The 22,365-nt window shown below is 39.9% G+C and overlaps 1 protein-coding gene across 1 annotated transcript in view; it reads left to right on the forward strand.

Annotated features, from left to right (window-relative positions):
- Positions 1–22,365, forward strand: part of TG (thyroglobulin) — a 146,838-nt gene that overhangs the window by 21,964 nt on the left and 102,509 nt on the right. The window contains exons 13-23 of the mRNA XM_064397698.1: positions 254–331; positions 663–775; positions 1,632–1,743; positions 2,419–2,619; positions 6,365–6,574; positions 8,803–8,957; positions 9,454–9,610; positions 11,769–11,993; positions 16,638–16,787; positions 18,328–18,498; positions 21,109–21,231. Coding sequence (XP_064253768.1) covers positions 254–331; positions 663–775; positions 1,632–1,743; positions 2,419–2,619; positions 6,365–6,574; positions 8,803–8,957; positions 9,454–9,610; positions 11,769–11,993; positions 16,638–16,787; positions 18,328–18,498; positions 21,109–21,231 — 1,695 coding nt within the window. The remainder of the gene's footprint in view (positions 1–253; positions 332–662; positions 776–1,631; positions 1,744–2,418; positions 2,620–6,364; positions 6,575–8,802; positions 8,958–9,453; positions 9,611–11,768; positions 11,994–16,637; positions 16,788–18,327; positions 18,499–21,108; positions 21,232–22,365) is intronic.

Below are 22,365 nucleotides of genomic sequence, written 5' to 3' on the forward strand. Positions count from 1 at the left end.
CTCAGCAAGTTTGTGAATGGTGCCAAATTTCTGGGAGTAGGTGACAGGGCTGCAGGGGGGAGTCTCACCAGAGTTGCTACATTTCCATTTGTACCACTGCTCTCAGGTGTGGTCTACTTACCCCTGGACAGCTGTGACTTGGATTTACTGACCCCTTTCTATCGCGCTGTTGAGGGTGAAAATCTTCCTAGTATGCAACAAAGCACACAGCAATACCACATCTAAACTAAAGCTGCTTTTCTTCCCTGGCCAGGTCACTGCTGGTGTGTGGATGAGAGAGGTCGTTATGTCATGGATTCCTTGGTCTCACGCCCAGCAGAACTTCCCAAATGTCAGTTGGGTTTTCTTCCTAAATATTTGTCTTGACCTGTTCTTGAAAATGTTACTATTTGTTGGAAATTGTAATATGCATGAAGTAAGGCTTGCTTCTAACCATTCCAAGAAAAGTAAAAATAATTATGTTTTTATTTTGCTAATTAATTTAATTTCATTGTGTGTGATTTTGGCTTGCATGATTTGAGGGTCGACCCTCTACTCTTGGTGGTCCTGCCTGAGATTGCAGATGTGCCTAATGCAGATGTGTGAGGGAGCTGGTGATGTAACTCTTTCTCTTGCTTAGGTCTGAAACTTGATTTTATTTAAAAATATTTTCCCTCTCACAGGCCAGACCTCATGTCAGCGATCTCGAGCCAATGCCCTAATTTCCAGCTGGAGACAGAGCAGTGCCAAGCTGGACACCTCTACAGCTGATCTGTTCATCCCCAGCTGCCTTGAGGTGATTTGACATGTCTGCGGGAGGAAGCAGTTTTGCTTACACCATGCACACACACTTTCTGTCCATGCTCCTTAAGCACCCCTTGTGCATTTCTATTAACCTGAAAGAAAAGGGTGAGACAAAACTAACAGCTGGTGTTGCCCTGTGAAGGCAGAATTTAAATAGCTTTGAGATGGAGACTGGGAATAGGAAGCTCTGTGCCTGCCCACGCTTCCCTCCCACAGGCTGGCTCTGCCTGGTGCTCTTGCAGAGCTGTGCTCAAAAGGCACACCTTAATTGACTGACATTTGGGGGCTCTTTCTTCCTGAGCTGTGACAGAATGACAATGTGAGGGGAGCTGGGTGCAGATGTCCCAAAAAAACAGGGTCTGTGATGCTCTCAAAATGTGGCAGTGAGCAGGAGAGAGACAGGCAAGGAATAGACACTTCATGTAGTAGAGTCATTGTCATATAGAATCACATAATCATTTAGGTTGGAAAAGACTGCAAATATTAAGTCCAACTATTGCCCCAGCATTGCTGAGTCCACCACTGAATCATATCTTGAAGCACCACATCTACACTTTCTTTGAAAACATTTCAAGATAGAATTTTGTCAGAACTTCATCTCAGTGGACTTTTAGTCTACATCCTGCCTAATGGTTGGACTCAGTGATCTTAGAGGTCTTTTCCAACTTAAATGATTCTTGATCCTCTCAGGGACTGGTCTATCTATTAAATTAGTTAGACTGCATTTTGTGCTTCTTTTCAATATGTTTTAATAATGGACAAGTGTAAATATAATAAAGCATTTTAACAGTCTTTGGGGCATGGATTTCCATGTGTCTATATTAATTAAGGTCCTTAATTCTTTGTAGACAGGAGAATACACTGTGCTGCAGAGGTCTGACACAGATATTTGGTGTGTGGATCCTGTGTCAGGAGAAATATTCCAGCGTGGCAGCAAAGACTTGGATGGCAATCCTGAGTGTGAGTAATGCTTTGCCCCCTGCCTGTGATCCCTCATGCTTTGCAGCATATGTACTTTCCCTTTCAGAATGCTGCCTGTGAAACATGGAAGGCTCATAGTTTAATTCCTCAGTGACAGGGTACATTCAAAACACAGCAACATTGAAAGGGCATCTGAAAATTGTTACCCTTTACTTTCATAACACCAGAAATAAAACAGTCTAGACAAACTCATGAATGAACTTTTATGCATTTTTTAATCTTTGATTTCTTACCACCATTTTAACGATTTAAAAATGTAAGTGATCATATTGTTACATTTAAAACTACCTCGATCAAAATTTTTATGAAAAGCTAAACTTTTCTAACTTGATTGTTTTTTTGTCTCCTAAGTAGGAGGCGCTAAATGACACATCATCACATTTGCAAATAAAAATAAATATATGAATGAAAAATAAATAACAACATTTTAAAAACTATTTTTCTAAAACAGTACCACTTGCACTTTAATCTTTAGAAAGAAGTGTGGATTTTTTTCTAGTATAACTAAATTTCCCATTTCTATAATCAAACTGTTTCTTTTTGTGGTCACTCTTCTTTCTTCCTACCAACAAAACAGACTGGAAGCACTGCTGGTAAAATCCTCAGGTCAATTTGTTGTCTTCTGTATCTTGCAAAGAATCTCTCTCTTTGAAGGTCCCAGTTTCTGTAACATGCTGAAGTCCAAAGTGGTGTCAGGAGAAGCTGCCAGAGGAGACGTCCCCCAGTGTGAAGGGGACGAGGGGAGTTTCTCTCCTGTGCAGTGCAGCCAGGACCAGGAGAGCTGCTGGTGTGTCTTTGGCAACGGAGAGGAGGTGCCAGGGACGCGAGTAAACGGGGCAAGACCGGAATGTGCAAGTGAGTTCCTGCTTTGGGCATTTTATTTGTGAGCAAATCCAGGCCTGAAATTTAACCCAGATCCTATCTTTTTCCACTCCCTACTTGAATTTAATGTTATTTCTTCAGACCTTTAGAGATTTTTTCTCAAGCAACATGCTTATCTTTGTGTAACAGCGGATTTCAGACTTACCAGGGCATGCTGTCTGGTTTTCTTCAGGTGCTTTGTGAGGGAAAAAGGAGAACAGAATGGATCCTCGACTTTCTGTAATTCATAAAATTGGTTGAATCAAACCATTTGAGCTATGAAATCCAGCTATAAGGCCATTCTGAAAAGCTTGCTGCAAACTTGAACCTGCTCCAGTCTGAGCTGGCTCTGGGATTCAAACCCATTCAGCTGACTAAAATAAAATTTGAAAAATGTATGCTTCTGCCATTCTGACTCTTGGCTTGTGACCAGAATTGTGAAAAAGATGTGCCAAACATTGCATATTCACAGAGTATTTCCTGAATGTCCGGAGTTGTGAAGCACTGGAATTCACTCATGGTTTCCAGTGAGACATCCAAATGGGAGACATTTGGATAAATTTAATTTGCAATATCCTTTATGCATTTTCCCATCACTGAAGTGAAGCAGAATTAATTAAACTTTCTACAAGGCTGTGCTCCAAAATGTAATGATTAGTGGGAAGTAGAGATATGAAAAGAAAACCTTCAACAGTTGTCTGCAGGGTACTGCTGTTTTCAGGTTTTTTTTTTGGTGTTTTTTTGTGTTTTTGGGGAGAAGGGTTGAAAAAAAATAAGGAAACAAGAGCACATCATTTGCTTCAGTTTCCTTTTGTGATTCTGCTGTGTAAAGATCAACACAGGCTTGTGTTCACTGACCAAATAGAAGATGTGACACTTGAGGACATGGTTTAGTGGTGGAGCTGACAGTGCTGGGTTAGTTGCTGAACTTAATGGTCATTCAGGTTATTTCCAAACTTAATGATTTTACAATTCAATTGTAAAATACCTGAATGTGTTAACCCACTTGTCTGCAATGTTTTTATCAACTAGGTAACTGCTCAGCCAGCTTGGAAATAATTTAATTTGCGCTCTCTTCTATTAATAGAGAGTTCTGAGAATGGGATTTTATGAGAAGCCAGAAGGAGACTCTATGGCTGCATCTGCCCCATGCTTGTGGTGTTGTGTGAAGATGCCAACTGAGCTCTGAGGAAAGGAGCTCCAAAGTAGGGTGGTGTAGTCACCTGAACATAGCCACCCAAGGCAGGATTTTAGCTCTTCAGAGAAGCAGAGCTGACCACAAGTACAGTGCTGCTGCCATCCTGTACTTTTCCTAGGGAAAATAATGACTAATAGTGATTAATGACCTTTCTGTTTAAAATACTGAGCTGAGAAGGAGATCTGCTTTGAAAATGTAATGGAAACCTGGTTTTACAAACAACTATTTGGTTTTTTCTGCATAAAGATTGAAATAATCTTTACTATTTACCCTGGATTTTGAAAGAGCGATGGAACTTTTCATGATATACAGCTTAGTTATTGTATTTTAAAAAAAAAATAATCAAAAGTTAGTTTTCTCCTCAGTCTACCCAGCCTTATGCCTCTAATCCTGAGAATTACTAATAATTGTTCAGGAAAAAGGAGTACTATACTGCTACTCTGAAGATCTTCTCTCTCAGCAAAATAAGCTGTTGTGGTAGGAAAATATGATAAAGTTCTCCTCCAGCATCAGAACAAACAGCTGTGAACAGAAAGTAATAACTCAGAGTGCCCAGTACATGCCAGGAGGGAGGTTTTCATTAGTTTAATCACTTCCATCAGAGGTAGAATCCAGATCTTTCTGGCTGGCATGCACTGGAGAGATGATGCCAAGTACCCCAGCAGTCCTCATGCATCTCCCATCCTCATGCCCAGTTCCTGTAAGTCTGAGCAGAGACAGAGGAGAGAGGTTTCCAGAAAAGGTCCTGGAGATGTTAATTTCCTTGTGAAAATCTTTGGAAACACCTATGAAAGAAGAGTCAGTATTCAGCTGGATTCTGATTCACTCCTACAGGACCAAAAAACAGGACAATGACAAAATGGTGCAGGCTTAGTAAATAGCAAATGAAGTGGAATCTCTAGAGGGATAAATGAGCAAGTTACTGATGGTGAATTGAAACCTCTGTGAACCACACCAGGAAACCATTGATCACTTCTGTTTTGGGGACTGGGTGTTTCCCTCGTTCACACACCAAATCTCAATGGAACAGGCAGTAAGAGATTGTAGCACCATTCAGCTGAGACTGGAGACGGCTTGCTGGATATAGAAACATGTTAGAGCAATTAAGAAACCACAGACTGATTTTTACATACTCTGTATAAAGATTATATTATTGCAATTTAACAGCCAGGATAAGTATTACTATCTCTTTTACAGAGATGCCTTCTGGTCCTGAAACCTTGAGAGATTTATTTGAAGTTTGTTAAGCAGGGATTCCAGGTTTCCACCTTTACTGAGGAAGAATCTGGCTACAGAGTCAATGAGTGAAGAGAAGGAATGTAGTGGCCCCATTTACAGAGTTATTGCAAAAAAGTTGCTATAAAGGAGACTTGGATAAAAATATGCATTTGGCAATTCAGAGAGGCAGATATGAAAGCTTTTTTTGTTGGCATTGAAATGCTCAGAGTTGGAAAACAAAGACGTACTGCACACACTGGATCCCAGACTGATCCTGCAGTGTTTTAATACTTTAACTGAAAGTTTAATACAAGGTTTTTCATACTTTAAATGAAGTGGCTGATTAGTTATGGAATTAATCTCCATCAGAAGGGGAGAGGGAAGGTGCTCAGATCTGAACCAACATCAATGTTTGCCTCCCTTCACTGATCAGGAAGTTTAGGACTGATCTGAGCATTGTAATTTGGAAAATTATCTATATATACAACAAGCAAGTGAATTGTATGATATGATAACATCTTTTTCTTTGTATTTATATATAAGTGAGGGAGTTGGGTTTTTTCCCCCTATTTTTTGTAGCTCTGTAGCTAATAATTGTTTAGCTATTACTGAACACATTTAGTAATTGAGTTGGGATTTGGCTAATATTGAGTGAAGCAGGGGCTAGCAGGGTTTGAATGATTGCACTTATACAGAGTGGTTAGGGAAAACTGTGCTCCAACTCTAGAGCTGTATACTACTGTTTATATATATATGTGTGTGTGTGTGTATGTGTGTGTGTATATATACACACGCACACACAAACACACACACACACATATATATATATATATATATATAGGTATATATAAAGTATATTCTGCTCTACTGGTCACTACAAACATCTCGGTTCTGCTGAAGACACCACAGTCATGAGTTCCTGATCTCAAACCTTTCAAACTTCAGTCTAAGGGGAACTGAGGTTTATTTGGCCCTGCCTGTTTCCACTAGATATCTTCTGTAAAGGTTTGTTCTACTGTTGGATAGAAATCTCCTTCTCATTTCCTGCTGAAATTTATTCATGGCTGTTCAGAATGTATCTGTTCCTAGAAACCACGCACGTCCCTTTCTGGGCCTGATGCATTACCCATCACAGTCAATATGTGTCTTTCCATCAGCTTCAGTAAACTGAACCAAGCTGACCTCAAACCAGGTCAAAGTTGATGATGGGAAGGGCACAGGGTGCTGTCTAGGTTTGAATCTGTGGATGTGCGGAGTTTATGGACTTTGTTCTAGAAGTCATTACAGCCCCTAACACATATCCCCTTTCTCCCGTGCCTGCAGGTCCGCAGTGTGCTCTGCCATTTGGTGCCTCAGCAGTTGCCAATGGGGCTGTACTTTGTGAAAACATCCCTGGGCAAGCTCCAAACATCCAGCAGTGCCAGCTCGTGTGTCGCCAGGGCTTCCACAGCGCCACCCCCAGCACCTCATCCCAGTGTGACACGCGGCAGCGGCGCTGGGTCTCGGCTGCCCCTCTGCTCCAGGCCTGCCAGAGTATGTCTGCTCTGCTCTGTTCTGCTCTGATCTCATGTGATCTCATCTGCCAGGGCCTGTAAACAGTGTAAACAGTGCAAAAATCAGCTTTTATCACACAACTACTGGGTGAATAACAACCTTAAGTTCCAGGGGAGTGGCTAAGTTGAGGTGCAGAAGATGTGTTCTGTCTTCTGCCATGTTCACCTCTGGCTCTTGGCTGGCCCCTGTGCCAGAAACTGTCCCTCTTGCCTGTAATAATAGAGCTATAAATAGCTATTCAATCTATATGCAGATTTTTCTTGTTAGTTAAAAGTTGCTGGCACCATAAGTGCTTCTGATGGAACTACTTAGCCCTGGAAGAACAGATGAGTGCCAGATGTTTGAATTTGGCAGAACTTGACTGTTTATTTGCATAATCAAGTCACTGTTACTTCTGCATCTTTTTTGCAGCAGTGTGTTCTTAAGAATTATTGTTGTATTTTTTGGCTGACTTCTGGTATTTTTCAAAACATTTTGCTTTCAAGAAAAAAAAATAGCACTTTAAATCTTGAAAGAATTGGATGTCCATTCAGAGCTTATGTAATTGGATATTAGTGTTGGCTTTTTCAATTATTTTAAAAAGACATACATTCTGATTGAAATGGCAATTTGTAGCAGTGCTGAACTTTGAGAAATGCAGGTCTTCCTGCCAAATTTGCAGCTACTTCTCACTTCCAGAATAGGTTACACCCATTAATCAGTCTTCAGAATGGGTTAAACTATTCCAAATGCAAATATTTTTAATCTTTCAATTTCAGACCGAAACTTTTGTCTGTTTGTGATTGTGTTTGTGAGGTTTCTGTAGCATGTTATGAAATAACTTCCATGTTTGCCTGATGGCATGGGATAACTTTGTAGGGACAGAGGGGAGTGTGTGGCAATCTGCTATAAAATTTACCGTAAGCCAAGGACTTCCGCCAGTAATTTGTGTTTGGAATAGAGCATGGTTTTAAGGAGAAAGAAAAAAATCCCAACACATGAGAAGGTGATTGAACAAACTTCACAAAAATGGAGAATTCACCAAAACACTTAGTAATTTGTTCCAATGGATAATTACCCTCACTCTCAAAATTCATGTTTCCTGTTCTTTATGTATAAATTTAGAGGCTGTGGTTAAATCAGCTCTTTAAATACTCTCCAAGAAACTAAGCAGAGAGAGGGCTTTTGTGCCTTGCAGGAAGAAGCAGGGGTTTGTGTTCTCTGGTCCCATCTGCCATTCTCATTGGAAGCTCTCCAGGCTTTCTCATGCTCGTTTTTGGGGTGAGGGATGAGGAATTGTGCTCCAGTGGTGACACCTGTATGTGATGCTGGGAGAGCCTGCAGAGGAGCTGAATGAGGGAGAGCTCTGCTGCTTGTCCAGCCTGATAGGATAAGAGCCAGCTCCACTTGGAGGTGGGATGACAGCATGACTGTTGTGCTGAACCTGAGATAACAAACCCTCCACGGGGCCTGGGATCAGTGTTACTGGAGGGGAGACAAGGAATTTGGATTTTTTTCTTGCTAAAAACTGATTAGACAGATTTTGATTTGCTGACTGATGAGCTCAGAGGTTTGTCATCAATTTGTGTGATTAGCATCACTTGGTTTGCTATCAAAAATTCCGAAGCTCTTGTAGACATCCATGGCAATGGCATTATTCTGCAAATGTATTCCTTCCTAAAACTTACTTCCAGTTAGTTTGACAAGCTGGGTTTCCAGAAGCCAATTTACATTAGTATTAATTGCTTTCACCATTTAATTCCTTTTTTTAATTGAAGTATTTTCATGATTGCAGGTAAGAGAAGTGAAAATCTACAGGTCAATAATTCTTGTGTTTTGGTTTCTTTTCTAAGTATTGGCATAATGTCAGCTTTCATGTGGTGCTCTGGAATTTCCTACTTGCTAAGTCTTAAGAAAAGTTATCAGTGATGATCCAGATTGTCCTCATCCTTCTGTGAGCTAGTGCTCCAGTATAAAATAGCTCTTCATTATTATCTAAGTGTATCACTTGTTTTTTTCTCTAATGCACAACATTTATATTTATCAAGCTTTTGTCTTGCTGCTTGTTATTTACTACTGACAGCTCTACTGCTTTCATCTAAAAGTGGGGAGATGTTTTTGATGCAACATGAGAATGTCAAATCCATGTTGTCTTTTCTCAAAGTAACTCTGAAGGTCAGGTTCCTCATTAGTAAGGTTACTAAATGCCCTCTCTACTTCATTTTTAGAGCTCCAATTATTTCAGACGGTCCAAGCTCAAACACACTTTCAACTACGCCTGCCTCCTGAGAAAACGTGTAGTTCTGACTACTCTGGATTACTCCAGGCATTCCAGATATTTATTTTAGATGAATTGAAGGCTCGTGGTTTATGTCACCTCCAGGTAATTTAAATTCCTGTTGGTGGATTTTGTTTGTTTGGTTTGGTTTTGTTTCCTTGGTTGAGTTTTGTGTTGCATTAAAAATAAAATTAAAAAAAATAAAAGCAGTCAAACGTAACATAGACCTTTGACTGTTTGAGAAATGTGGAAGAATGGAATATGCCATGAAATCTGTCAGGATTGGCAGCACTCTCATATGGATGAGTGGGAAAATAAGTTTAGTCTCATACCACATCATCAGATCAGTTTCGTTCCAGCTATAAAACTCATCACACCAGCCCAATATTTGTTAAAAAATTGTTTCAATGGAAGAGAATATTTTGACTATTCTTACAGTGAGTATATGGCTTCCTAAAATTACATTTTCTTCCTTCTGTTTTTACAGCCCCTTTTGTCAGTGTTACTTTAAGTATAGTACAGTGCAAATGAATAGGGGAAGGCAAGAATAAGAAAATTCTCAGGTTGCCTAACTGTGATTTTACTTAATCCTGAATTCAAGGTAAATGCATTTGGAAAAACTGGCTCAGTTTCCATGTGTGATGATTCCACTGTCTATGTCGAGTGCCTGAGCATGGATCGCCTGGGAGTGAACATCACGTGGAGGACTCAGCTGGAAAATATCCCAACAGCTTCTCTCCCTGACTTACATGATATTGGTAATTTTTCTTTCTCTTATTTTTCCGTGGATTAAACCTGATTTACGTTTAATAATTTTGCTTCCCTGTCTTTATAACACTGGTGTTGAGTTTTTGAGCTTTTGGGGTTGATATATTTCCCTTCTCAGGCTGTGACCACACAGTGGAAAGAAGCTGTAATTGAATGTTTCTTTCAGATAGGACTGCAGCTGCCTTAACTAGGATTGCAAATTACTTTATCGGGCATGAGCTGAACTGTCCCAGATGTTAATTTCCATCGGACAAGTCCTCAGTGGTGGAAAAGTGTTTATATTCATTGTGTTCAGAGAAACACAATTCACACATTGTCAAAAACTCAACTAATTTCTTCCAAGTTATTTTTTTCTTTTTTTTTTTCCTTTTCCCCTCTTTTTCTGTTAGTTTCATTACCTTTGGCACTAAAGAATGATCCTTCCTTCTGATGTCCTAGAGCAACTATACAGAGACCACTGACTGGCAAATGTTTGCTGTGGTTTCCATGAGAGTGAGGGGTGGTGTAAGGGACTTCTTTCAAAGCAGTCAGTATTTTCCTTCAATATAAAATATATCCCAAGTTCAAATCCCTCTGTGGGCATATCAGGGATAGTGGCCTGTACCAATAATAATGTGGCCAGCAGGCCCAGGGCAGTGACTGACCCCATACTCAGCACTGGTGAAGCCACACCTTGAATCCTGTGTTCATTTTTGGACCCTCACTTCAAAAAGGATGTTGAGGTTCTAGAGCATGTCCAGAGATGGGCAATGGAGCTGGAGAAGGGTCTGATGTGGATGTGGAGCAGCTGAGGGAGCTGAGGCTGCTTAGCCTGGAGAAAAGGGGAGATCTTATTACTCTCTACAGCTGCCTGAAAGGAGGTGAGGTCATTCTCTTCTCCCAGGTCTCAAGTGACAGGACAAGAGGAAATGGCCTCAGGCAGTCCCAGGGGAGGTCTGATTAGATATTAGAAATTTTTTCATTGAGAGAACGGTCAGGCATTAGGATAAGCCGGCCAGGCAGGTGGTGGGGTCATTGTCTCTGGCAATGCTCAAGGGGCATCTGGATGTGTCCCTTGCAAATGTTGTTCAGAGGTGATTATGGTGCTGCTGGGCTGGTGGTTGGACTAGACTATCTTGAAGGACTCTCCCAACCTTAGTGATTCTGTGTGACCTTTTCTCCAATTTTACTGCTTTGGAATGGTGTTCCCAGCACTAAAAATAAGTAGCTCTGTGTTCTTCCTTCTAACTTTGGGGCTTGGAGATGTGTCCTACAGCAATTTTTCTTGACCAGAACTGAATTCAAAATCCTTCAAGACACGGATGACAGCTGCAGTGGTCCTGTAGCTCCTGGCTCTACAGTTTGATGTTGTTTACATCCATCAAGTTGTTCCATGTTCTAAGGGAAGCACAGAACACAGAATGATAGAATAGCTTGGCTTGGAAGGGACCTTTAAAGGTCATCTAGTCCAACACCTCTGCCATGGGCAGGGACATCTTCAACCCAAGTTCCTCAGAGTCCCTTCCAATCTGACCTTGAACATTTCCAGGGGTGGGGCAACTTGGTCAAGTGTTTCACCACCATCACTGTAAAAAAATTTCTTCCTTATGTCTGAATCTAAATTGTATCTAATCTCAATTATATTTTTCTTTTTTGTTCCATTGCCCCTGGGAATATTCAAGCAGTTTGCAGAAAGTGAATCAAAGTACAAGTGTGTTATGTTTTATATTCAACTTTTCTTTTGAATGTGTTCCTCATTGAGGGAATTACCTTTTTGACCCTCTCCACAATAAAAATTCCCTGTAGTACAAAAATAGCTTTTTAAGGGAATGATTGTATAGTTTCAGAAGAGACAGAGCAGAACCTGCTCTCTTTGTATGGTCATGGCACCAACATATCCCATGAAGTTCCAACTTCCGCTACCTGCTAAGGCAGCTTTGGGCCCTTCTATTTGAGGTGGGTTTGGGTGTATTTAAGCAGAGTAAAGTAAGACTGTAATTTTATAGATGCTGTACAGATTAATTAGGGTCTGCTGTTTGTTGACATGCTTGTATTTCTGCATCTGCCTCTGTTTTTAACTTCAACCCATCAGTTTCTGTGTGGTTATCCATTCCTGTATTATGGAAATGTCTTTCATGCTATTTTGTTGTATTTTTTTTCCTTCCTTAGAAAATGCAGTTGTTGGGGAAAATCTCATTGGAGCATTTATAAAAGAGATTAAGGATGGTGTTTTTCTGCTGCATTTGGATTCCAAGCAGTTCCTAGCAGATTCTGTCATTGATTTTCCCCGGGATGAAGAGTTTGATCTGTCTCCCCGTGTGCAGCTGGGATGTAGAAGTGGGTTTAGAAGAATTTCATCTCCTGGGAAAGCAGGCCCTAATTCACAAGGATGTGGTAGGTCTCATTTTTAACTTTCTTAACTTTCTTTCATTTTTAACAACTTAGATGTTGTCAGGAATCAGTATAAAGCTAAAATTAGAAAGTCAGTGAAGTTGTGTTTAAAATTCATATTTGAAAGGTGTGAGGCACCAATGTGAATGGGAGTGATGGGAATTAGTGCTTTGCTTACTGTTCATTCCTTGTGTTGAACCAAAGATTTGGCATCATGGCACTGACATTGTGTAGAGAGTTTTGTATACATTTTTGAGAATTTTGTAAACATTTTAGATCTGTCTGGTAATAGAAGTCATTCTGTAATGCACATGATCCTTAATAAGAGGATTTCACAAAGATAATATAGCCAGAGCTTCAGATAATGATCCATTACCTGGAATAGAAACCTAGATGCAGAAATGCTAAAAGTCCTGACATTGTGAATTCCTGGGACAAGTCCAGCCAGCTCAGATGGAAGCTTTTTTTGATGCTGGCCAACACCCAGACCTAACTGCACTTCTGCCCTCTTTTCTTCTTTCCTTCTGTTTAGTCTGCTTCCCTCGAACAGGCTGCCTTTCTGCCAGCATCCTGCTTAGGGCTGCCAAACCTGGCTTTTCCACAGCTCCCTGTGGCTGTGCCAGCCTGTCCTTGGTACCAGGTCATGCTGCCAAAGTGACTTTGCTTTACCACTCTTGTTTCTATCAACACCAACCTTCCTGCAGATCCTGGTTCCATGGTGGCCAGTTGTCCTCAGTGAGTCTCATTTGTGCCAGTTTGGGATGTATTCACTATATCTAGCCTTTTAAAATCCAGGGAACAGAGGAGAGGTGTACCACTTTTAGGTATAAGATAACAGGCAGGTTTTGGATAAGTTTTCTGATGGGAATATTTTCAGATATTCATCACTTCATTGCTATGAAGCACATCAGAATATGTGAAAAAACTTATCTCCCTGCTTGGTGTGGTGTTTCTCTTTAAGTTCAGAGAGTACCTAATGCTTGGGCAAGGTAATCAAGTGATGAACACTTTTTAACTGCTTTAAGATAAGGGTAAATTGTCTGCAAATTCAGTTCCTCTCCACAGTCTGAAACACTTAAGATCTGGGTTATTTAAACACACGCAGAAAAAAAAATTAATTCCTACTGAGTCCAGAGTCCATAGCAACTTGCAGCTACCTAACAAGATGTAGTGTTGTATTGCTTAAAGGTATCATTATTTTTTAAGTAGAATCCATCACCTCGAGCAGAACTTACAAAGAATTGCATCTTTCTGCCAAGTTTTGCCTGCCAGGCATAAAGGCCTCTAGGAGGCAGTGAATTAACTTGCCTTGCATACATATTTGAACCAGCTAGCTGTGGAAAATGTCACTCAGTAAAACAGACATCATAGATATGTGGAAAGGAGACAGTTTCTGCTCCAGCCTTTGCCAGAGATTTCATACTCTAAGCCGTCATAGTGTACTGCTGCTGGACACTGGTTGGTGTTGCAGGGTGCATATTTTATTCTGAGCAGGAAACTTAGGAATTCAGGTTCTGGTTCTTCTAATATATATATAAATATATGTATGGATATATCCTGTTTATTCATCCTGTCTGGGTCTGTTCCCCACTAATAATAGTGACAATTAGTAAGAAGCATCACCAGAAAACAAAATTGTGTGAGGGTGGCCGAAATTTTTTATTCTCTTCTCTTTCCTGTTCTGGCTTGTTCTTGAAACAGAAATGGTGTTTTCAGATCCTGATCCTTTTGATTTGTTTGGTTTTATTTCATTGTCAATGTCATTGCTTTTCCTTCAGGAAGCCCAGTAGCAGCAGGTTTCTGGTGTTCTCAATCAGCTTAATATATTCTTTTATGAACATGCAGCTTGCAATTATCTGCCTCTTTGTCCCTGGTATTTTCCTTACAGTCACCTGTTTATTTGCATCTATTGTTGTGTTGTTTCACGTTTTCCCACCTGTAAAATGGGGAGCATTTATCATATGTTAGTTTTTCTTATATGACTTTTTTTCTTAGTCTCAGCCTTACACAGTTATGTTATGTCACAGGTATCTATAAATACAATTCCTTAGGGGTAATAATATAATTTTAACTAAATTTTAATAGTAGAAAAGGCACTTTCCTTTACTAATATATGAGTTAAAATTAAGAGAGTTAGAAACTGTCCAGGGAGACTTTAGGAACATAACCCTTCTCCCCATTTATTTCAGGAGAAAACCTAAAGGCCATTTGTAAACTAGCTTTGTATTATTATACATTTTGTAAATTAGCTTTGTCTTATTATACATTTTTATGCTGGTTCTTTTTATTCAAAATGATGATTCTATCAGAGTTGCTTTAAACATAATATAACCCAAATGAAAGGGCTAGATTTATAGCTGATTGACTGCTCAAGATTTATTTCTAATCATCTATATCAAGAATCTGATATCCCAAAGTTTTCCAGTATCCCTGGAGGGAAGCAGGAGCAGGGCAAGCATCGGGCAATGATTGCTGGGACAGTTTTTGAACTGGCTCAGTGTAGTGAGAGCTGAGGCTTTTGTGAAGGACAGTATCCCTGTGGAATCACTTCAGTGAGCTGCTCCTTAGCCTGGATTTTGCAGCTTGTTCCCCTGGTACACAGAAGCCCAAGTCCAGTTAGAAGTGAGACCAGGTTCCAAATTTCTTGTGCGGGAGCAAGGGGTTAAATTTATTTAAGGGTTTTTTTTTCTTATATTTCAATATTTTTTCCTGTTTTAGGATTACACAGTTTGTTCCCACTGGTAACACTTAGCTGTGAGATTTTGGTTGAGAGTTGTTCTCTAGTTTCTTATGGTGTTAAAATCTATTAATGTTTGAAAGAAGTACAATATAGTGGCTTGTCTCACTTATAGGGTCAAACTGAACCTACATGTGATTGTATCAGCATGGCCTGTAGCTGAACTGATAGGTCCTTCCAAGAGTTAAAGAGTCTAGAAAATGTGATTCTGCACCAACATTTTTTACTGTTCTTTGTATCCTTTTGTCAATCCAACATGTGAAATGAAAGGCAATTTTTCCTGCTCAAAATGTGATAGGAAACACAGATGTTTCTTTCACATTGTGACTAAAACTACAAAAAAAAGGAGAAAGATTGAAAAGCTTAATTTGTTTATTTTTAAACTCTAATTGCTTAATTAGCCTCTTCATTCATTGCATTTTGTCTTCAATTTAGGTGTGGATTTCTCATTTCACTTTAATTTCTGCTGTTTTTCAATGAGTATTATGCTTTTTTGCATGTGTTGGAAATTCTTTAAAACATGTCACACACTTGTGCATTAGATGATGGGTTTTGAAAGGAGAATCCTGACTGATCCAGGTTTTTTTTTAATTCTGTAATTGATTTTAGATATGTGTTTTACCCAGAGTAATTGCCTGATGCACAATAGGAGGAAAATTTCAGTCTCACAGTTGTAGCCTCCCAGACCTTCCCACTGGATTATTTACAGATGATGAAGGAAGATATGATAATTTTCCAACTAGCTGTCTTTTTAGTCGGTTATAATTTGATCCCATGAGTTAAATTAATTTACATTCTGGCGTGTTGGCCAGAACAGCAATTCATCACATGGGTTATAGTGAGAATGGCCAATATTCCATTGCTGTTTCTCTCTCTTGGAAGCTTAAACTTCTGTCAGGATGCAGGGCAAGTACAGAAATAAAGTTTTGCACCTTGTCAAAGTCCCAAAATATACATTTGATAGTGTTTTGAAGGAAATCTACATCTGGGAAGCAGCTGTGAGATAACAAGCAGGGATATTGTCCTGCAAATATGTCTGTGACTCTTCTGCTTTAATGTTAATTTGAATGCTCTGGAGGGAAAGACAGTATTCCGTGATATCCCAGAAGACAAAGAATTTTCTCTGTAATATGCAATGGGTCAGCTGGAAATATTGCTCCTGATTGTTTTGAAAATGATATAGATACAGACTAAGAACATCACTGAGAACACCTTTTTTGTTTTGTGTTTGGGTTGTCATGTGCACAGCTAGTGGCTTTTAATCCAGCCCTTACTGTTTAGTTTGGAAGTGCTTAACAAAATTTCTTTACCAGGAATTCTGAATAAAAGTGTTACCATATGGTGGATTTCTGTATGATGGGTTTGGAGTTGCTGCTCCTCAGAACCTTCCTGTTTCTGTTTGTACTGTTAGAAGTAACTCTTTGTAGCTTATCTTCCTTTGTTTTCTTTCACAACTCATCCACCTGCATTATCTTATTACAAATGGATTTGACAGTTGGAAACCAGGCCTGGACTTGGCATTTCCAAAGAGCTTCATGTGCTCTAATTCAAGAACAGATTTTGGGTGATCTGAGAAAACGTATCACAGCCTATATTCCTGTCATTGATGAGTTTAATGATCACTTAAAGAGTGTTTACTTTGTTATACCACTTAGAAATACATATATAAGGAGCTTGAAGCCTATGGCAAATCTATCAGCATTATAAATATATATACATATTTATATATTTATACATGATGTATTTATATTTATATGTATAATTATATGTATATTTATAGGTATATTTTAATATATTTTATATAATTATATTTATACTTATATATATTTTTATATATACCCACACATGTGTGCAAATGCCAGAAGTGGTTGAATTCCAAAGGGGTAATAAGGTGATTGTTCTCTTTGCAGTTGTTTGTCCTCCAGGCAGTTATTTCCAGGATGATGAGTGCATTCCCTGCCCTCTTGGCTACTATCAGTATCAGACAGGACATTCCTTCTGTATCAAGTGTCCTGTGGGCAAAACTACTTACTCCTATGGGGCAATCAGTGCTGATCACTGTAAGTTGGACTCATTTTTTTCCATATCCTTTATTTTCTGGCTTCAAATATCTAATGATTTTTTAAAAATTCATGTCTAAGTTTTTTTTAAAAAAATTAATCCTCCCTCTGGGGTTTTTGGATGGATGTGATCCCTTCTGCATACATTCAAAAGCATTTTACAAAGTACAAACTGTCTGGTTTTTTGACCAAAAATGCATGAGAAACAAGTGGTCAGTCTTATCCAGGATGTTGTGGTTCCTCTAGACATGTTCATTGTCCTCAGGAATGATATCTGGGTGTTCAGTATCAGTAATAAACTTCTTATGAAGTTCATTTATTGTCACTTTCATGAAGACTAAAATAGTCTTGTTTTGTGTAGCTCTTACCCCTGCAAATACAAACACTTCTCACAAAGTAACTATTGAAATGTTCACTACAGCTGGTGAATTCAGCTTAAATTATCTGTTTTTATTCATGCAGTTCTATACAGAAAATCAAATATTAGGTCCAAATTCAGTTTTGTCTACAGAATTATATAAAATAAGATAAATAAGAGTAACAAGAATAGCCTTCTTGGGAAATGTCATTAAGTATATGGTCTACTTTGTTCTCTTTCAACATATTTATTCTCTTAGGTGGGATAACCTCCCATTTTTATTGTAATGTAGCCCAACATCAATTAGCTTTTGCCTATGGTTGTCATTCTTCTTTTCCATGTGTGTCCCCTGGGTAGGTATTGGACTTGTGTCCTCAAGAGTTTGCTCCTTAGGGTTTAAAAACTTGCACTTGCAATTTTTTTACTAAACTTGTTCCCTGCCTAGTTTCCACTTTAGTTTTGTGCTGCACCTAAATTCCAGCCCTCTCCAAAGTGCCAGGCAACACATAATCCTCCTCCTTTCTTTCAGTCCCTGCTGTCTCTCTGCAGAGTCTGAGGAGTTCTTCTGAATTAATTGGTGTGATAGCCCTTCTCATTGCTCACAACATTGCTCACAGATCCACTGCAGCAGTCACTGAACAAACCTGTATAAAAGTACAACTCCTTCTCTACACTTTGCTTTACAGCTCTGGAAATACACCAACAGAGATTTGATGCATGACAGAGAATCCAAAAAATGTTTGAAACACCAATTGAGTTAGCAACAAAGCAGTGAGACTACCATGCTTCAGAGTGTGCAAATACTGTGCAAATCTTAGCTGAATTTTCAGTGAAGTCTCTGCTGTGCTCAGGAGGCTTTTGTCCCACAGCACTCAAACATTGTCCTACTGCATCGACAGGACCAGTGGCTGCACAAAGGCTCCCTCTGAACATCAGAAAATGTTTTTTGCTGTGGGTACAACCAAGCACAGGCCCAGGTTGCCCAGGGAGGCTGTGGAGTCCTTGCAGAGGGGTGACAGCCATCTGGAGAGGGTCCTGTACAGCCAGCTCTAGGTGGCCCTGCCTGAGCAGGGGGCTCTGACCTTACGACCTCCAGAGGTCCTGTCCAGCCTCTGAATTCTGTGAAACTCAGTGTCAGCATCATCAAAGAGCTTTTCTCCCTTCCTCTGCTCCTTTGTCCAGGTGTCACCCCCTGCCAGAGCAGTGAGCAGGGCCTGCAGTGTGATGAAGATGGCCAGTACAGACCTTCCCAGCAGGACCCTGCCACCAAGAAATCCCTCTGTGTCAACAGCTTTGGGGCAGCCCTGGACTGGACTGAAACAGAGAATCTCCTGACAGATGAGCAGTGCTTGGGTAAGTGGCAGAAAAATGTTTTGGATATGCTTTGACCCCACATAGGTGAAACTTCCTTATGAAGAGACTAAGCACTCCACAGCTTATGGGGCTTCACTGTCCCATAGTTATTCACTTTCCCATACTTGTGGCCTCTACCTTAAGCCACATTCCTCCTTAGTTTTGAATTTCGTGACTACACTGGGGAAGCTATTTCTGGTAAGGGAAGAGAGAGAAGCAGGTTTCCTGCACTCTCAGATGGCTGCCAGCTTTTGATGTGTACTGACCCTGTGCGCTCTCTGCTTGGAAACTCAAAATAATAATGAGAGGGATAATGTGAAAAAAGCAGATTTATTAATTTATTTGTAAAATTATCCCTTATCTGTGTATTCATGGGAAATAGAATATTTTCAGCAATGACCTCACAGTCACAACATAACATCACCCTCTGGGCTCCTGCTGTAAGGTATCTGACTTGGGGAACACATCCTAGCAGGCTGGAAGAGGTTACTTCTGCTTGAATACAGCTGCAAAATGATGGTTTTCAAGGATGAAAAATTTTAAAAAAACAAAGAAAGTCATCTATCAAACAGTCCCCAGACTGCCTGCAGTAAGGTCTAATTACACCTCTCAGCCTCAAAGCTTTTGATTTTTCCCAGAAGTTTTTATATTCTCATCATATGATTGGTATTGAATTTAATGGAATATTCTGTTTAGAAACTGATGCCATGGTGCTTTGAATTAGACAATGTCTTATGACAAATGTGATCAGTGGAAGCAGTGTGAAAAATAAAGTCCTCAGTTGTGAGGAGGTTGCAAAACTATCTTCAGTTAAAATAACTTTTTTTCCTCTGAGCATACTCAGAGACTGATCACAGTTATGAACATGAAGTGAAAGCCTCTGTTGCTCTCAGTCATGGGGTTGTTGGGATGTTTCTCTGCAGAAAGGACTCAGGATCTTAATTCTCCTGTTGACATGAGCCTTTCTGCTTGGGCATTTCTGACTGTGCCAGATGGAGCTGTTACAGATATTTGTGCTTGGTTTTGTGGGTCATTTTCAACAGCCATAAATATTTGTAGTGACATCTTGTAGATGTCACTACAAATATTTATGACTGTTGAAAATTCATTTAGGACTTTATAAACACAGCAACAATGTGTCATGGAATCACAGAACGACTGGGGTTGGAAGGGATCTTAGAGATCCTCTACTTCCAACCCCTTGCCATGAGCAGGGATAATGTGCTGTGGTCACTTAAATATAGTGGAACATCGCCCTGTGGGCACACTGTGCCCAGCCCCCTGGTAACACAGGTGGTAGCAACCTCAGAAGGGTGGTGGTGGCACTGGGTGTTCTCTCACCAGCCTGTAATCCTCTGCAGGGCACAGATTACAGGCTCCTCTGGAGTCTGGATTAGATTCCTCACCCCATTTAGTATCTTTTGGGGTTTGCATCTCCAAACCACAGGAGCTTTTCCCAGTGTGTGAACAGAGCTGCTTGGCAGACTCCTCACACAGGCAGGTCCAGTGCCAAAGGAGCAGATGAAAGGGTTGGATCAGAAAAGTGACAGTGAGGTGTGAAAGTGGAATGGAGCAGTAATAAAGCAGCATGTTGGACATACTAGCTTGGATATAGCCTTGGGGCTGGAGTCAGTGGATGTGTTGGGAACTTTTTTCTTTTCACAAATGGAACAGGATTGCTGGAATGCATTCCTTGAGCTTTTATTGCAGCATCATCCTCATTACACAGTTGAGACAATAGAAAGATGACAAAGCTCACTTACTGCTAGCGACAGCTAAAGGTTTCTTTGTTACAGAGCATTTTAAAAACTTTCTAGCCAATAGCATATTGCTAAAGCTTAGAGACAGTTGTTCTAGCCAATCACTAAAAGCACATGTACACCTGCTTCACACGTTTGCTTGTCTTCTTTTTATTAACAATACACAATATTTAATTACTAAGCTTAAAACCTTCTGCTGTCTTGCTAAGCATATTTTTCTGCAGTCTTACGGTCTATCTTAGCCAAGCCTAAAACTCAAGCTATTGTCTCATGTCCTTGCTTGCTATACTATTGTAACTTTTTCTACTTCCAAACTTTGCAGCTGCAGCTAGTTCTAATTTCTCTGCTCTTTCTGTTCCTGAGGCCTGCTTTTCCCAGCTTTCTGAAAATCTTCTTACCTTTACTGTTTGCCACAGTGGAGATCAGGCTGTGTTTCTGGATTTCCTGTCTAACCAAGTGCTGTTGGAACTGTCTCTTTTTTCTGTGACTGATTTGGAGAAAGTTGGTTCCCACTTTGACTCAATAGTTGGTTCAATGCCATGAACAAGTAATGAGAGATGGCAGGTCTGCTGCTGCAAGAGAAGCCTCACTGGAAAGTAAAATCCCAGCCCACTCCTGGCTAACTGTTTTTTAAAACATCTTGTGACACTTTTTATTTCAAAGCAGAAATTCTACCCTCACAGCAGCTGTCTCCTGCATTATCTGTGAGGTTGTGGTACATCATTTAATGAGCAAAGCTCTTTTCCCACAGAATTCTTCAAGCTTAATTTCTACCTAAAGTCTTTGTCTGTTTGTAGCATGGGAACTGATAATACTACTTGGTTGGGATTTTTTGTTGTCTTTGTTTTAGTGCTCAGAAAATTTGAAAGAGTTCCTGCCTCCAACCTGATTTATGGGTCAGAAGAAGCTCAAATTCTTCAGTCTCAGTCATTTGGGGGAGACCTGCAAAGTACATATTTTCAGTGCATTTCAGGTGAGAAAACTGAGAAAAGCTGTAGAGGCAACACTAATAAGTGTGGAAAATAATATTTTCATGTGAGTTTATAGTTAAGTTCCTGGATGAAATATATGTTCTGCAGTTTGTCACCAATTCACTGCAAGATATTTACAACTTTTGGTGACCTTGGTTCAGGGAAGAGGTTGATGTTTCTTTCAGAAAGAAGTCTTTTCACTTTACATACTACTTCAGACGAGTCATCTGACTTTAAAGCCAGTTGATGTAGTTTGCAATACGAATGAGAACTGAGATTTAAACCAGGAAACATTCATCAGACTGTGCAGATAAAAGAAGAATTAGGTGTTCAGAACATATGAAAAGCCAGTTTTTACTTCTTCACAAATTACCTGATTGGCACATAAAATAGGAATAATCATCCTTGCTTACATCAGAAGGGCATTATAAGGAGTTCAGAGATATTCCTCTGCCAAATCTTGCAGTTTATATACTATATTGCAGCTGGTTTCAGTTGGTTCAGAACCACATAGAACCCAGAGGAATCACCACACTGCTTTCCGGTGCTTTGAGTCAGTCCCACCTTGTGTCTCCTAAAGCTCAGGCTGTGAAAGGAGGCAGAGGGATCTGTTCAAAGTAAAAGCTCTCTGTAGTAACACATATGTCCAAAATTCTGACAAATCAGTGGCTTTGTGTCACATGCCATAGTCTAGTTGAAGCAATCACCTCTCATGCTAAGAGCTGAATATGTGAAGCCTTTTGTTTCTAGAATGATTTTCCTGCACAAGCTCATCCTTGCTGTATACTGTAGGAGTTCTTGCACCTTCCCCTGAAAATGGAGATCTTCAAAAGCAAGACACTGAGCTGAGAGAACCTGAGAACAAACCTGGGGAGCAAATCATGCCCCTTTGCCAACCAATCTGGTTCCATCTCTCTCATAGCTGTGTTTTCTTTATAAGTTATGTAAATAAATGGTAGCACAACTACAAAATATCACTGCTGAAATTCTCATTGAGAGATGAAGGTTAATCGTTCCCTCCCAAAGTCCCTGTAAGGTCAGATAGCTCAGCTTGCATTTCAGCTGATGTTTTGATCTAAGTTGGTTGATTTTATACTAAAGATTTGGAAAGTGTTTCACCTGGGCTAGGAGCAGAG

The sequence above is a fragment of the Passer domesticus genome, chromosome 1 (assembly GCF_036417665.1).
Source record: "Passer domesticus isolate bPasDom1 chromosome 1, bPasDom1.hap1, whole genome shotgun sequence".
NCBI classification, from domain to species: Eukaryota; Metazoa; Chordata; class Aves; order Passeriformes; family Passeridae; genus Passer; species Passer domesticus.